The 17,178-nt window shown below is 44.4% G+C and overlaps 1 protein-coding gene and 1 long non-coding RNA gene across 5 annotated transcripts in view; one reads left to right on the top strand and one right to left on the bottom strand.

Annotated features, from left to right (window-relative positions):
- Nucleotides 1-17,178, top strand: part of ADAM23 (ADAM metallopeptidase domain 23) — a 179,360-nt gene that overhangs the window by 121,310 nt on the left and 40,872 nt on the right. For all 4 annotated transcript variants that reach the window (XM_075934339.2, XM_075934341.2, XM_075934344.2 and 1 more), the window contains exons 18-21: nucleotides 1,080-1,160; nucleotides 10,007-10,057; nucleotides 10,905-10,968; nucleotides 13,940-14,045. In XM_075934339.2, the coding sequence (XP_075790454.1) occupies nucleotides 1,080-1,160; nucleotides 10,007-10,057; nucleotides 10,905-10,968; nucleotides 13,940-14,045 (302 nt within the window). The remainder of the gene's footprint in view (nucleotides 1-1,079; nucleotides 1,161-10,006; nucleotides 10,058-10,904; nucleotides 10,969-13,939; nucleotides 14,046-17,178) is intronic.
- Nucleotides 1,155-15,089, bottom strand: LOC149524099 (uncharacterized). Its single transcript, XR_016350113.1, has 3 exons — nucleotides 14,667-15,089; nucleotides 6,240-6,339; nucleotides 1,155-5,027 (listed from the first exon to the last, which is right to left on the bottom strand). It is a non-coding gene; the product is annotated as an uncharacterized LOC149524099 (long non-coding RNA).

Below are 17,178 nucleotides of genomic sequence, written 5' to 3' on the forward strand. Positions count from 1 at the left end.
GCCTTCAGACAATGTGACAGTCGATGGGGATTATGTGTATGTGGCTATTCTTAATGTATACAGAGCCTACAAGTCCAATCAGTCTGACTTCTTGTTCAGCCAATTGCTCAAACAAGTTTGTTTACATTTGCACAAGATAGTGCTGTCCACTTCTTTTTTACAATCTTTCCTGAAAGTGAGAACCTCTAAAGATTCATATGTCCCTTCATTTTTCAACCACCATTCCAGAGGACCTACATCCATGCTGATTGATAACAATCCAAACTGGTGCAGACCAATTCATATTAATTTTCCTCATCTGAGTCAGATTGCCACCATCAGAAGGTAGATTTTTTTTGAAGGTTTGGGTTCTGTAGTTTTCTCATCAGTGTTGTACTTCTAAGAATTTCTGAAAATATGCACTGCATCTCATCCATCTCAGATTTTGGAAAGTACTTCAAATTCTTAAACCTTGGGTCAAGTGCAGTAGCTATCTTTAGAAATTTCACATTGGAACATTCTTTGCCTTTTATCAACTCTGCAATGAAAGTATTCTTGAAACAAACATATGCTAGGTTATCATCTGAGACTGCTATAAAATGAAATACAGGTTGAACCCGCCATTTTCGCGATCGGGGCTTTTTTGTGGAAAATAAATCTGAGCTGTCTACACTGGCCCTTTTGCGCAAAAGTTTTGCGCAAAAGGACTTTTGCCCGAACGGGAGCAGCCTAGTATTTCTGCAAGAACACTGACAATCTTACATGAGATCATCAGTGCTTTTGCGGAAATTCAAGAGGCCAGTGTAAACAGCTGGCAAGTTTTCCGGAAAAGCAGCCAGTTTAGACACAGCCAGGTATTACAAAATGTAGGTTCCTGAGTTAGTCACGCAGTATTTCTGTACTAAAGGCTTCCTCTGGATATGGTTTGTTCTTTGTAGTATTCAATGGGCAAGACTCAAAGGATATTGATACTGATACTCATTTGAAAATAGAGAAATATAGCTTTGAAACATAAGAAATATTTCTTAATAAGAGTCTGGAATATGTGAGTTTGTGCCATTATATAATCTCAGTCCTAACGAATGGTCATTGTATTCTAGTTTTTCCCACGAGGTTATGACTGTCGGTATGCAGTGAACGAGTGTGATATTACAGAATACTGTACTGGTGACTCTGGTCAGGTATGCTCTCTTTGTACTCTATTCAGTGTTGTAAATCTTTTCATCCCAATTAAATATATTGTATTGAAATGACCAGTTCCCTCACTAGTTGTAAATATTAAAATGTATTTTGAATAGAAGTGTCTTTGAAGGTGTTTATTCTAGTGATTAGCAAGCAGCTGTTCTCAATTATTTAAAAAGCATACAGCCTGTTAAAAATGGAAGAAGGAAAACTAATAAAACAATACAAAAAGTGAATGTCACACACCCCAGACTCACAGTGTAGGTATGCATGTGTTAGCAAAAAGAAAAACAAGTATTTAAGGAAAGTAAAAGGAAAGAAAGCAATCAAAGAAATAAAGAAAGGAAAATTAAACTTGTTTGTGCTGTGCTGAATGATTTGTTTCAGAACATTATTTATCAAAAGAATAATGACAGAGAGGCTGCCTTTACTCAAACCCAATTAGAATTCCCTGGAGTTCAGTGATGGCACAACTTAGCAAAAATATTAAAGAAAAGGTATTCATTTAAAGCTGTATTTCATTCTACCCACTATAGATTCTTGACATTTCAGATATTGACTCATCTCCTTAATTTCCTTTAGAGATATGCAGTAAGAGTAGAATTTAACATGGCACTTCAAGGTTTATCAGACAATTAAAACTATTAGCTATTCATACCAGTATAATTGATTGTTGTTTGTGATTTTGGTGTGAGCTACTTAAAGGTTACATGAGTCAAATGGAATCCTAGAGACCTTGGCTATAGCAGTCTCTTGGCTGAAAACTGAAGAAAAAAATTAAACTTTTACTTTTTACTGATGAAATGTATTTATCTTAAGCACAAGCATTACAATTTTTGTTTACCACAGAGCCAGGATTTAAGTAGAGAATGAAATCTGTCATATCAAAGAGCACTTCTAGAGATTTAGATAGAATAATATGCTCATTTTTTCTCCCTCTTTCCTCATACACACGAGCAGTGAGCAGAAGAAAACAACAAAATAATGCTCTGGGAATCTGGCATTTGCACTGGCTCCTAAAACTCTTTTTGGGTAAGATTGTTTGGTCCTGCACAGTGCACAAGTGGAAAGGGATTGTAGGCCAATCATAAAGTGATCCTTGCTGTTCCCTGAATACAAAGACTGAGCAAGATTGATGTTGTCAAGAGTGGTATTTCCAGAGTTTGTGGGGAGGGAGTGGGGCAGTGCCCTCATTCCCATCTGTCCCTCAGAGTTAATGAATGCAAAGAGGAGTTGAAATTCCAGCCTCCTCTTATTGGGTAGAAGAGCAAGTCTAACACTAGCCCTGGTGATGCCATTAAAATGGGATTGTGGCTCACTTTGAGGTCTTGACCAACAGTCTGAGGGCTGCTGAACTAGACTAAAATCCTGGCCTCGTGTTCTCTCTTCATAGGTGTTCAGTCATCAGCTGAAACTAACATGGCCAAATGCAATGGTTTTAACTTTTCCCTGAAGCCCACCCCTTCCCTTCTTCTATCATTATGGGCTTTGTCTCTCAAGATGATAGTCTTAGCTTTGTAAAGGTTGAACTTCCCAAATCCAGGACTCTCTGGTTCAACAACACACGTGGTCCAGCAAGGCCACAGATGTTGCTGGATCAAAGAGCCCCAGAAGTGGGAGCCACATGGGAGAACGCAGGGTGTGTGGAGTCCCGGCTGGGGGAAGAACCCCAGCATCAGCAGGACCAGGCAGCATCGGGGAGCCTCTCCCCCGGTCAGGGAACCCGCCAGTGTCAGTGGGGTCAGGCGGCCGGAGAGCCCCTGGCAGCAGGACCAGCAGCAGCCAGAGAACCCCAGGAACCCTCCTGTCAGCAGTGGGGCTGACATGGCCAGGTAGCCCTGACCTGGAAACCACTGGTGGCAGCAGGGCCAGGCAGCAGGTCCCGGGAGCTCTGGCTGGGGAACTGTGGTGCAGGGCCAGGCCACAGCTGGGGAGTCCCACCCCCAGCAGGGAATACCTGGTGGCAGTGGAGTTGGTCTGGCAGCTCCGGCCAAGGAACCCCGGAAAATGCCCAGTGACAGCGGGACCAAGCTGCAGCTGGGGGGCTGGCAATAACTGGATGGCCTGAGGCTGGGGAACCCCAAGGAACCCCCAGTGGGTTGATGGCAGCTGGGCAGCCCCAGTGAGGAACCCCTGGGATCCTCCAGAGGCAGTGGGGCTGGCAGCAGATGGGCAGCTCTGTCTGGGGAACCCCTGGCGCAGCCTGCAGGCAGCAGGGCAAGCAGAGCCTCGGCCGGGCCAGTTTTAGCAGGGCAGCAGCAGTGCGAGTAACCCCAGCCTTGGGAGCCCCAGGGAGAGGAGCCGGCAGCAGGGCAATCAGCAGGGAAGCATTGACCTCTCCTGGTTTGGCTAACTCCCTGGTCCAGGATAGCTCAGTCCCAAGGGTGCCAGACCAGGGAGATCCAACCTGTATTTCATTTGAGCCTTTCTCTCTCTCTTTTGGCCCTGTTGCCTGAGGGCTTGTCCTTCCCAAGTTCATTCAACATGCTACTCCCTGGCTTGTCACTTGGACTGCATTACTATCCTTTTACAGTTCTCTTGGATCCCTGTCTTCCGTCACGTCTAATGTAGATTTCTTATCCTAACTTTCCACTGGTTAGCCCTGCCTATCTGTCCATCTTTCTGAAAGGTTCTGTCAGTGATTGCAGCCTTGAAAGCTCTCATCTGCTTTTTTCACAAGCATCTTTGTGCTTTCTTCTATGCTGCTGCCTTGCATAGCAAAGTTTCCAGTCAGAATCCTTAATCACCACATCATCATTCTTTAAGGCCCTTCTCAGGCTCACTTCTGCCATTTGTACTATCATCTGGCAGTTGTGATTATTACTAATACACAGTTAAGATTTGTGTACAGTTAGAGCTGATGCACATGAAAATTAATCCAGAATACGATAAAGTGAATTTTAAAGTAGATCAATGCCGTCAAAGCTTTAGAAATGGATTAAACGAATTTGGAATAAGGCATTCTTGTCCCAGAATAAGTTTGTCCACACATCAAGGTAGTCAGAAATAGTTACCTCAGAATAATGTCGTATGTAGATAAGCCCCAACTCTGCACTAAAATATCCCATTCTCCCCCTAGCCTGCTTGTTTGTCTCATCCATCTGTTATGCCAGTCTCTCAGACTAAGCTCTGCCAGGCAGACTTAATTTTATACAGTGACTTATTCAATAGGACTGTCATAGTTGAGTCATGTAGGCACTACCTTAAACAATAATACTAATGAAATAATATAGTATTTAAAATGAGTCAGCGTGGCAGAATTGTAACCTAAATTTATGGGCTGCTGGAATGAAAAAAATAAGCAAGTATCATGAGAAAAAGGAGAGCCCTGGAAAATCTAGCAATGTATGCAGATTAATGGCCAAAAATGAAGCTCAAACAAGAACAACACTGCTGGAATCCAGCTAAGAAAGTACATGTACTTAGAAGCAGAAGTGGCTAAAAATCCTGCATGTTAGAAAAGATAAGTAAAATATGCAAATGTAAACTATTAAACCAATACGAGAAATAAGAGGAAAATGACAAAAATGGACTTCCAAATTTCTCACAGCAGAGTGAATAAATAGATAAACTTCTAAAAAGCTAAGAGATTATTTAAAATGTAGTCTCTGAAGACAGTTAAAAATGGACAATCTGAAGCATTGTTTCTCCTTCAAGTGGTGTCCCTGTTGGTGCTCCATTCAGATGTCGGTGCATCCTCGCGCCGGCAGTCGGAGATTTTTAGCCTAACAGTGCCTTTCCACACCGCACATGCAAAGTCACTGTCTTGCGCTGTTTTGTCCATTAGCTGTATGCGGGGTGCAGGTCCCCTCAGTTCCTTTTCTACCATCCTTGGCAGAAGATGGAGTTTCGGACCAGTGCTTTTTCTGAGAGGAAAAAAGAAACCTGTTAGATAATTTAATTGTTGTTTTAGTCAGTTCCAGATTACTTTTTCTTCGAACCTACAGTTAAAAAAAAGTTGCTCCCCATTTTTTTTTCTTCTTCCAAGTTCTTTGTACTCCAGATTCATCATGCTGGGTTCCCCCAGCTTTAAGAAATGTGACTTATGCAGAGACCCCCATGCCGATTTTGGATGGGCATGCCTCTTGCATAAAATGACTTGGTGAGGGCCATGTAGTGCAGAAATGTCAGCACTGCCAGAGCATGGCCGCCAGAGCTAGAAAAGACTGTGAGATGAGGCTCAAAAATTTACTTTGAGAGAAATACCTTCAGCTGCCGGATCTGAAGAAAACTGCTACTTTGGAACCCTCAACTCGGCGAAAGAGTGCCAATTCATCTCCTCCCAAGAACTCCCGCGGGCCCTAGTCGTTACTGGCGGTGCCTTGAATGTCCCACACCGCACGTTCTCTGGTGCCATCCACTTCCAGCGCTGCGGAAAAGTGGAAAGTGGCACCATCAGAAAGGGTGGAGTCAGAGCCAAAGAGAAAAGCTAACTCCTCCACACCAACCAGCAGGGTTCTGCCCACAAATGCAGACATGCCACCGTCTCCAGTACCGATGGACATTGCAGCACCATTATAATCATCCTCTTCTCAAGAAGTGCCGGCACCCAAGCAAACAATGGCACCAGACGTTTCAAGACTCAGAAGAGGACTGAGACATGGCACCGAACACCACAGCTGCTGATCGGTGCAGGCAGACTTTCACCTCCACACTCTCCTACCATTATGGAGACTAGCCCACACCGCTGCTCACCAGAGAATATTTTCTTTTCACCTACACCATCCTCTCTGGGCACCAGCACCGGTCATGGTAGCAGATTCTCCTCCCAGCATTCATCGCTATCCAGTTGAGTGGCGTCTTGGTGCTCAATCAGGTACCAATCATCCCATAATCGACCTCAGTAACCCAGGTTCAACCATCCATGGCCATACACACCTCAGCAATATCAACCTATTGGCCACCCTGGGAACCGTGGAATAAGTACCACACTCGCTCCTCCCCATCAGTATGAATCACAAAAAACAACAGCAGCTACTCGCTGTCCCCCTACTACCACCCAATCATCTCCGGTCCATCTGACATAATCACCTTCAGTGACAACCTGGCTGATCCAGTGGAAGAAGACAATGACTTACCCCAATCAGACTTGGACAGTCACTCTCCAGCCACCCCAGTCCTTTTCGTCTCCCAATGAGGCTGTGTTCCCTTCCTTCTCTCCTGGCACAATTTCAGGACCTATTTAAAAGGGTGGCACAGTCTCAAGACATCGCTCTACAGGAGGTACAAAAAAAGCAGCACAAATTGCTTAAGATACTATAACCTACCACCTCATTTAAAGTAGCCCTACCAATTGATGGAGCCATAATGGAATTGTGTGAAGTCATATGGCAGACACTGGCCTCTATTCCCCCCCCCCCTCCAATCGTAGGGTGGAAAAAAATCTGAAAGCGGCCTCCAGTATCCTGTTTTCTTTGAAGTAAGAAAATAATTTGAATAAAAACCTCTCCCGTGGAAGCTGCTCCCCAAGCTGCTCTGCCCCAGGCGTCCCCAAGTCAGCCGCTGCTGAAACTGACCAGCACTGACTACAGGAAGCCCAAGGCACAGTTGCTCTGCCCCAGGCTTCCTGGAATCAGCCACTGATCAGTTTCAGCAGCAGCTGACTTGGGGATGCCTGGGGTTCTTAAGTTGAATCTGTATGTAAGAACTGGCGTCCAGATTCAGCCTGTTGAAACTGATCAGCGGCTGATTCCAGGAAGCCCGGGGCAGAGCAACTCTGCCTCCCTGTAGTCAGTCGCTGGTCAATTTCAGCAGCGGCTGAATCTGGACGCCAGTTCCGACTTACATACAGATTCAACTTAAGAACAAACCTACAGTCCCTATCTTGTACGTAACCCGGGGACTGCCTGTAATTCAAAATATGCAACTGTATGACTGTTTATGAACTTACCACAGAAATATATGTAGCTATCTAAAGCTGCGTTATTATTTGGTTGTGGTAAAATTAATGAACTCTCAATTTCAAATTCTTAATCCCTTTTTATTTATATTGTGTAGCATTTCCATGTTTTCTTAAGTTTATCATTGCGGAGAATAACTATGGAAAGTTATTCTTTTTGTGATCTGTATATTGGTTGCATAACTCTGCAGCCAGGATCTTCTACAGCTAAATTCATAGACTTCTTTCTACAAGGGACAGATTTACCCTGTGTAGAGTTCTGTGCTGGTTCTAAGAGTTGGGGTTATGCCCACTTGAATCTGGGACCTCTAGGAGCAAGTTTGATCCTTACAGCTGCTTAGAACAATCCCAAGGGCTGCCCTAACTCGTGCCCAGCTGCTTATGGACTTTGTGGCTGCTCATGAACAGCTGAGGTAAGGTCTGTCCTAGCCACATCCCCTCACCTGTCAGTTGACTAGGAATGTCCCTTCCCCCACATCAGTGACTCTTGCAGGAGAGAGGAGGGTATAGGTTTGAGTATAAGCAAGTTCTGGGTCTATCAGCAAGTCCTCCTGCATCAGGAATCATTCATCAGAGGCTCCACAACTGATTTGCAGCCCCTTTGTGCCAAAATTATTTCTCTAAATATGTTCTGTGCAGTATTTTATGTGGGTTTATTACACTATACAATTTAGTCTGTTTATACACACACCTTAATAAAGGACCAGATAAAACAGAATGTTACAGGTAATGTTAATAAGTGAATGTTTCAGAAAGGTGGTAAAGTGGTGACCTCTCACATCTGTCTACCAACCCAGCAAGCACTTTTGTCCTTAAGTTTTTACACTGTTTTGAGTATGTTTGGAATTCCTTCTGTTTACTGTGAAACAGACCCCCCCCCCCCCATTGGAATTACTTTCATTCAAAGTTTATTCTGAAACTCACAAATGTCTGGTTCCTTTTTTGTTTCATTCTCTTTTCCCTCTTGATTTGAGTTTCACTGTCAAACAACATTATGATATTTCTTAAACGGCTATATGATGTGACTTGTGTAACCTTTGTCTTCCTTCCTTCCTCCCAGCTGGCATTTGTTATTCCTTACCGCATGTCTCTCCATAGGGTGTAAATTCTTGGGGGTGCATTTACTGAATCAATTTAATTTGTCTGTAAAACACATTTTGGATACTATATAAACAGAATAAGCCTTCTTCATTATTTTTCCTTTTGAACTTTATACACTACAGTCATGTATCCTATGAATCTGTTTTCTAATAAAATATAAACCTAATTTTTCTGACTTCTTATACAGAAATTATAAATCGGGCACTACCAAATTCACAGTTTATTTAGATCAGTTTAAACCATACATTTAAATCTGAAATGTCAGTATTATAAATGTAAGGGTCCTGACCCAAAAAGGAGTTGTGGGGGAAATATAAGATTGTGAGGGATTGTATTGCCACTACCCTTATGTCTGCACTGCTGCTAATGCTGACACCAGTATGAGAAGTGGGTAGCTGGCAAGTCGTAGTTGCTGGTTGGGAAACCTATTCTGAAGGCAGAATTGCTGCCAGCAGCAGTGCACAAGTAAGGGCAGTACGATATGGTATTGCCATCCTCACTTCTGCACTGCTGCCTGCAGAGCTGGACTCGTAATCAGCAGCCACCATTCTTTGGATCCCCTTCCTTCTGTGCAGCTGCTGGTGGGAGTCCTGCAGCCAACCAGCTATGAAAGCAGCATGGAAGTAAGGGTATCAGTACTGTGACCCCCCTAAAATAATGTCTCTGCAACTCTCTTTTGGGTCAGGAACCCCAGTTTGAGAAATAACGCTCATCTCCCCTGTGAAATCTGTACAGCAATTCCTCATTTATCACGGTAGATACGTTTCAGAAAATGATCGTGCTAAGTGAAAACGAGTGTTACGTGGGGTCAATTTTCCCATTGAAAATAATGGAAAAGGTGGGGGTTGTGTTTCTAGTGCACGTGTGCTCGCAGCTCCAGCCTGCACTTGTTAGCAGCTGGGACCAGGACATAAGGTTGGGGGAGAAAAGGGACTGACTTATAGCAGGGAGGGGAGGAGTTTGGCTCTGGAGAAGAGAAGGGAAGGACAGGGGAGGGGGCTTGCAGCTGGCCACGAAGTTTCCTCAGCTGGCCGGTCACTAGGAGCTGCATGGAACTTCCCCTGCCTCCTTGCAAAGCGGCAGAAGTTCACCGCTCGCCGCACCGTGCCCCCGCGACCCCGTCTGGCTCAATGCCTTGCTCCCTCTCCTCCACCCCCCGCTTGCAGCTGTCAGCTGGGTTTCCCCAGCTGGCCAGTCACCGACAGCTGTGCGGGGCTTCCCCCTGCCTTCGGAGGTATGCTGCTCGCTGCGCCATTCCCCGGCGACCCCCTCTGGGGATTCTTCGCTCCCTCTCCTCTGCTCCCATTTACAGCCAGCGGCTGGGTTTTCCCAGCTGGCTGATCACCAGCAGCTGCGCGGGGCTTCCCCTGCCTCCCTGCAAAGCGGCAGAGGTTTGCCGCTCACCGCGCCATTCCCCGGTGACCCCTCCTCACCAGATGCGAGGCATCCAGACAGGGGGGGTCGCCGGGGAACGGCGTGGCACGCGGCGAACTTCTGCCACTTTGCCGGCCTGTAAGGGAAATCGTGTTATTGCGAGGACGGGTTGTGTTGTTCAAAAAATGTTCCCCTCAAAAAAATCGTGCTGTTGCAAAAACGTGTTAAGTGGGCACGTGTTAAGCGAGGAATTAGTGTATAGAATAGAGTACAAGATCAGATTTCATGGTTCGTGATTTGCTTTTCATGGCTGTGAATTTAGTAAGTCCCTAGTTATAATCATTGGGATCCTTTGCCATTCTTAGTGCTCTCTTCTGTTTTTAAATATTGTTTAACATCTGCAGTATGTGTTTATTGTCCTGCAGTTCAAAATGTTATAATTTGATGAAGATTTTTTCTTTTGATGTTCAGTGCCCACCAAATCTTCATAAACAAGATGGATATGCTTGTGATGCTAATCAGGTGTGTAACATTTTTAAACCTTTGCAAATCAATGAATAATGAATTCAGTGTAAATTTTCACTTCTTAAATGGCTTTTCTTCCTTATTTTTCAGTGTCTGTTTTATTCATAACAGTTTGTCAAACGTTGTGCACACAGAGCACTTATTAAATTTAAGGATATCATCCATCCTTCTCTTCAAGTTCTTCCCTGTCACTTTTCTGATTAGATTTGAAGCAATGTAAAGAAACTTACACTGATGTTCCCTGTGCTGTCAGTGCTGTTTTTAAACATTGAACATTTCAGTTTTAAGTACAGTCAGCTTGGCCCCTTTCAGTTCACTTTAAAATTCCACTTTCTCCACTGGCTTTTATTTCTGGCCAGCACACAGTGTGCAGAAAATAAAAATTCAAGACTGGTGAGGATCAGTGAGTACTCCAATGTACAAGTGTATATTTTTATGTAACTGCAATTATTTACTGATGTTAGTTCAGTTGAAGTTATCAGAAATGAAGGGCCAGATCTTTCATTACTTTGCATTTTATGCAAGCCTTTACACCTTATTAAGTGGATGTTTAATGCTGTCACTAGTGTGGGTGGGTAGAAAATCTGATTTGGCAGCATTTTCAACCCATTGTGGTGAGTTTAAATGACAACATGACTTGCAGTAGAGAATTAGGCCTTTAATGTATAAATATATTTTCCATTCCCCCTCCCCACAACAACTGCAAGCATGTTAAGAGGAGAGTATATCTCAATGTATAAAATGTAACTATCAAAATGAAACAAAACTAAAGGACAACATTTGATTTAAAATATAAAGTAATATGTTCAGTTTCCTTTCACTAATTTTTTGTATTTTTGTTTAGGGACGTTGCTATAATGGAGAATGCAAGACAAGAGACAATCAATGCAAATACATTTGGGGAATTAGTAGGTTGACATTGCCTACCTTAAGTATATTTTATTCATATGTATTCTTTAGTTTGTAGTCTCAGTATTTCCACGTACGGTATTACCTTCCTTCATTTAAAAGTTTCCACCATAGAGCAGAGAAAAAGTGTCTGAGATAATGAGTTACTTGTGATGTCATTTGAAGTTTGGGTGCTGTGATAAGTTGGAGCCATGGGAGCCGGGTGGTTATTACTTGCTGTGTTGTAGGTATAGGTAAGCTGAGCAGCATATTCTTTAGCTAACTCAGGCTGAAACTTGCCAGAAAATATAAAACTAAACTCTACAGGCATGTTAGATCTTTGGAGAAATGTCAGGTTGGCAGTCAGTTTCTAGCAGAGTGCCACAAGGACAGGTTCTAGGACCGGTTTTGTTCAACATCTTTATTAATGACCTGGATGAGGGGATGGATTGCACCCTCAGAAAGTTTGCAGATGATACTAAACTAGGGGGGGAGGTAGATACACTGGAGGTCAGGGATTGAGTCCAGAGTGACCTAGAAAGATTAGAGGATTGGGCCAAAAGAAATCTGATGAAGTTCAACAACGACAAGTAAAGAGTCCTGCACTTGGGATGGAAGAATCTCACACATTGTTACAGGCTGGGGACCAACTGGCTAAGTAGCAGTTCTGCAGAAAAGGACCTGGGGATTCCAGTGGATCAGAAGCTGGATATGAGTCAGCAGTGTGCCTATGCAGCCAAGAAGGCTAATGGCATATTAGGTTGCATTAGGTGGAGCATTGCCAGCAGATCCAAATAAGTGATTATTCCCCTTTATTCAGCTCTGGTGAGGCCACATCTGGAGTATTGTATCCAGTTCTGGGCCTCTCACCATAGAAAATATGTGGACACATTGGAGAGGGTCCAGTGGAGGGCAACCAGAATGATTAGGGGGCTGGAGCACTTGATCTATGAGGAGAGGCTGAGGGATTTGGGCTTCTTTAGTCTGCAGAAGAGAAGAGCGGGGGCGGGGAGGATTTGATAGCAGCCTTCAACTTCCTGAAGAGAGATTCCAAAGAGGATGGAGAAAGGCTGTTCACAGTAGTGACGGATGGCAGAACAAGGAGCAATGGGCTCAAGTTACAGTGGGGGAAGTCTAGGTTGGATATTAGGAAAAATTACTTCACTAGGAGGGTGGTAAAGTACTAGAATGGGTTACCTAGGGAGGTGGTGGAATCTCCATCCCTAGAGGTTTTTAAGTCTCGTCTTGACAACGCCCTGGCTGGGTTGATTTAGTTGGGATTGGTCCTGCCTTGGGCACAGGGCTGGACTTGATGACCTCCTGAGGTCTCTCCCACTCCTAGGATTCTATGATTTTAAATATTTTTTGCTTTCAAAATATTTCTTCATATCTGAACATAAATGTATGATTTTTAAAAAATAAATCACACAGATAACTACTGACTCCCTCGTCTTCAGGGAAGTCATGCACAACTAGATAATAATTTTGAGCGTAAGACAACAGACCTGAACTACCAGTATGTGTCAGTCTCTTGCACTCATATCATTGTGATGTTGGTGTATCAGATTCATCCCAACTTATGTGATTGTGGGGTATGAATGGCCTGAGAGAGAAAAATGAATGTCCTTACCCATTATGGTGTTAGGAGATTTCTACCTTTTGCTGTCTGATAAGCAACACAAGATATACTGCCTTTAATACAGAGAAGGATGTGGACAGTAGTTTTAGTGAACTCCTAGTATCTACCTCTTAATTCAATGACAGTACAGCACACCTTTTTCTCTAATTGTATGGTTAAAAGTATTACGTTTTACGGCATCCAATCTCTTGTTATCTTGAACCTTTGTTATAATATTTTAGTTGAAATTATTTAGATTCTTTTCTGTATATGTGCCCTTGCTATAACTAATCAATTTTATTTAGTTGTTACTTTTTGTTTTATGCTAAATAATGGAGACACTATTTTTTTAAATGGAAGAAAGTTTAAAGGGAAGTAATATTATAGTAACTCCATGAGTGTGAAAGGATGTTTACTGGTCCATCCACAAGCACAGAAAAGTAACATCACAGATCACATTCTGAAAATATCTTTTCAGACTCTGCCTTTGTTCTCTCTCTACTTTCAGCTGTTTCAACAATTTCCCATTATTGTTTGCTCATCCTTACCCACATCCAGCTTACAGCTCCTGCCTTTTTAGGTAGGAGAGAATCTGAAAAAGATTTATTCTTAGTGCAGTATTTTAATGTGAAGGAACCCAAAAAGACTAAACAAAAGAAAGATTAAAAATGTTTTAGATTGAAAGTGGCTTCTCTGTCCAAACCTACTTTATTAGGAAATTGAGGACTTCTCTGCTTGCACTGAAAAACCTTGAGTTAGTCTCAGAAAACACCAATGGGATCTTATGCTGTTCTCACTTATGTTTGTTTTGTAACTGTTTAATTTCTGTACTCCTGATTTACACTGGTATAAGTGAGAGGAGAATCAGGCCCCTTAAATTCTTTCCCTAGATATATCAAAAGGCAAATATCTTGTGCTAACAGAGAAAATATAATTCTACTTACACACCAGTATAAATCAGGAATAACAGTAGTGAAGAAAGTTAATTGTGCCACTATAAAACTGATGTAATTGTGAGAAGAATTCAACCACCAGAATATTCAAGTGAAGGACATACACACATAGGTAGAGCTTGTGTAGACAGGTCACAACAAGGGAGTCTCCCAACTGATATTCAGTGCAGATATTGTAATGTGAGAATAAGGTGGGAAATACTTTCTCTTTTCAGTTGCCTGATAGAATTCTGTCTTTTCTTCCTTCTCTTTCCCCCTCTCATGTAAAGAAACCCTACTCCATAAATTGAAAACACAGGATGAAATTTCAAAGTTTTGCATTTACATTTTCTTGTAAAGTACTGTCACATTAATTTTATGCCACAAATATTTGCTACTGTCAATGTAAAGTGCATTTTCTTTTCCTTTTTTCATCAACAGAGGCTACAGGGTCTGACAAATTCTGTTATGAGAAGCTTAATACAGAAGGCACAAAAAAGGGAAACTGTGGAAAGGATGGAGACCGATGGATTCAGTGTAGTAAACAGTAAGTTTAGGTTTGTAGAAACTGGGTGAAATTGCTAAATATTTTTCAATTTTTTTCAGCAGATTGTTTTGCATGGTTTTAAATCCTCCAGTTTTTTCTTACAAAAGTTCAGAACTCCAGGATATTTAATAGATTGGTTTGCACAGTCCTCATGTGGCTCATTTTTGGAGTTTCTCGCATCCAGATTTTTATGCAGAAGTACTGGCAATTTGGGCAATTTAGGCTTGGAAAAGTTAGAGGTTCTTCTTCGAGTAGTGTCCCCGTGGGTGCTCCACTGTAGGTGAAGGGTTGCCCTGAGCTGCAGATCGGAGCTTTGTATAGCAGTTTCCCCTGTTGAGCCACGCATGCCCAGGAAGCGTCTCGAGCCCTTCCCGCCTCCTGAGGAGTGTGACTCAACCCCCTCCCTTTCAGTTCCTCTTTAACCGCCCTCGTCAGCAGACGGAGCAGCCAGGAGCTCCCTGTCAGACTGTCTGACTACTTTCCCCTTAGTTATTTAGGCATAGTTAGCTTCCCCTGTTTTATCCTAGTTACTCTTTCCTTGTTTCTTTATTAAAAAAACAACAACTAGAAATAGGAAAAATAGACTTAATTAAATCCCCCCCTCAGGGGGCTTGAACTTACCTCAGACCGGGACTCCGGTGAACCGGCTTTCTCCCGTTTGTCAAAACAAGAAACACATAAAGACTTTAAAAAAAAAAAAAAAAAGAAGAAGCAGCAGCAAAACCACATAAACTATAACAATATAGACGATAAATATAATAATTTCAAGAGGGAGAGAGCCCGCAATGTCCGGCTCCTCAGGTTTTAAAAAGTGCGGTCAATGTCGGGACCCAATGCCAGCTTCAGATGGCCACTTGGACTGCATACGGTGTTTGGGGGAGACCCACTCTCCCCACAACTGTACCCACTGCAATTCCCTGACGGCGAGAGCCAGAAAAGACCGTGAGCTCTGCCTCGGGATGATTTTATTTGAAAAAGCTCTACAGCCTGCGGGAGAACAATCTGCACCACGGCAAGAGCCTCCGCCGCCTTCCAGAAATGCCCCGAGAGCGAGACCCTCTCCATCCCGCTCTCTTCCAGCCTCTTCCTCTCCCAAACACAGAGGAGAGGCACACCAGGCTATGAAGTCCCCTGCCACTAAGGCTTCGGGGCGATCCTCCCACTCCGCGCCGGGATCGGGGCGCTCAACAGCTGAGCGGCCCCGGGAGCGCTCTAAGCAGCCGGCACGGCATGAAAAGCCAGTGCCGATCCTGGCGCGGAGAGGGAGGATCGCCCCGAAGCCTTAGTGGCAGGGGACTTCATAGCCTGGTGTGCCTCTCCTCTGTGTTTGGGAGAGGAAGAGGCTTCCAGCCCCGGCACCGCTTCAAGCGTCTGCGGCGCCCCGGGAGCGCTCCAAGCAGCCGGCACGGCATGAAAAGCCGGCGCCTCTTCAAACCGCGGTGCCGCTTCCAGCCCCAGCGCTGCTTCAAGCCTCTGCAGCGCCGAAAGCTACACCACGGCTTAAAGCTGCGGTGCCTCTTAAAGTCACGGCACCGCAGCAAAAGGATGGGCAGCCTCCAAAGCCACTGACACCAAGAGATGCTCCGCTGGTCCTCCCACAGCCAGACAAGCAGCCAGATGGGGCTCCTAGGGATCAGCCCCAACAAGAGACTGATCCATACAGCAGGCATCACTATCTGTGCCTGCCCTCTGCTTCTTACTCTCCTGAGGGGTCTCCATCAAGGTGATCCCCTCCCAGGTCGATATCACCGTTGTCTCTTCACGACGCTCCCCTTCCTGATGATGACCACCACACAGTCTATTCCTCGCGACATCCGTCACCTGGGAAGGCTCGCTCCCACCATTATAGGGCTCCGCCACAGCATGGCCTATGGCACCCATACTGGCCTTATCCACCGCAATGGGGACCATGGGAACACTGGGATCCATATGGACACCGCTCCCCACCTCGTTCCACTGCATCCCGGAGAAGTTTGCCTCGGCCACAACCCCTACCTCCAGCAAGTTTTTCGGAGGACGAGGTGGGACAAATCTCAGACAATGACTCAGATACTCAGTCAGTAAACGTCACGCACTCTGATGCCCTTGAGGACACCGAAGTACCATCAGACACTGGAACGATTGACGATCTAAAACAGTTCCAAGAACTATTCAAGAGAATAGCGACAAGCCAGAATGTCTCCCTGCAAGAGGTGCAGAAGAAACAATACCAATTGTTAAAGAATCTACATCCGACACTACAGAGCAAGATTGCCCTACCCATAGACGAGGCAATCATGGAGACCTCAGAAGATCTGTGGAAGACGCCTGCATCCATCCAACCAACTAACAGGAAAATTGACAGAAAGTACTTTGTCCCCTCAAAAGACAACGACTTTCTCTTCACTCACCCACAACCTAACTCACTAGTCGTGGACTCAGCACAACAATGAGCGAAGTTTCCACAGTATAGGACGGGCAATGCAGACAAGGACCACAAAAAGTTGGACTCCTTTGGCAAGAAAGTATACTCCTCTTCAACCCTACAACTCAGAATATCAAATTACTCTGCTCTCTTAGCAAATCACAACTTTGACAACTACTCAAAACTGGGAGAACTAATGGCACATCTCCCCGACTCCAAAAAACCCATCTTAAAATCAATAGTTCATGAGGGCCATACGATCGCCCGCGCCACTCTCCAAATGGCAATGGATGTAGCTGATAACTGCAGCCCAAGTTACAGCTACAGCGGTAGTGATGCATAGAGCTTCTTGGCTCCAGTCGCCTGTGGAACGCGTGCATCCGCAACCAAGTCACCCTTATAGCATCCTACCTGCCCGGAGTGAACAATACCAAAGCGGACTCCCTCAGCCGAAACTTCACCGCAGACCACGAATGGGAGTTACATACGGAGGTGGCGAACTCAATTTTCCACCAGTGAGGATGGCCATTGATACACCTCTTTGCTTCTACCCAGAACACCAAATGTCCCCAATTCTGCTCACGTGCAGGACTTGGCAAACACTCTCTGGGGGATGCCTTCCTAATCAAATGGACAGCCCCCCTACACTACGCCTTTCCTCCCATACCGCTCATCCCAAGAGTTCTGCGCAAGATCCTGAGAGACAAAGCCCTAGTCACCCTGATTGCG

Source organism: Pelodiscus sinensis, chromosome 7 (assembly GCF_052426305.1).
Source record: "Pelodiscus sinensis isolate ZL-2025 chromosome 7, ASM5242630v1, whole genome shotgun sequence".
Classification (NCBI taxonomy): domain Eukaryota; kingdom Metazoa; phylum Chordata; order Testudines; family Trionychidae; genus Pelodiscus; species Pelodiscus sinensis.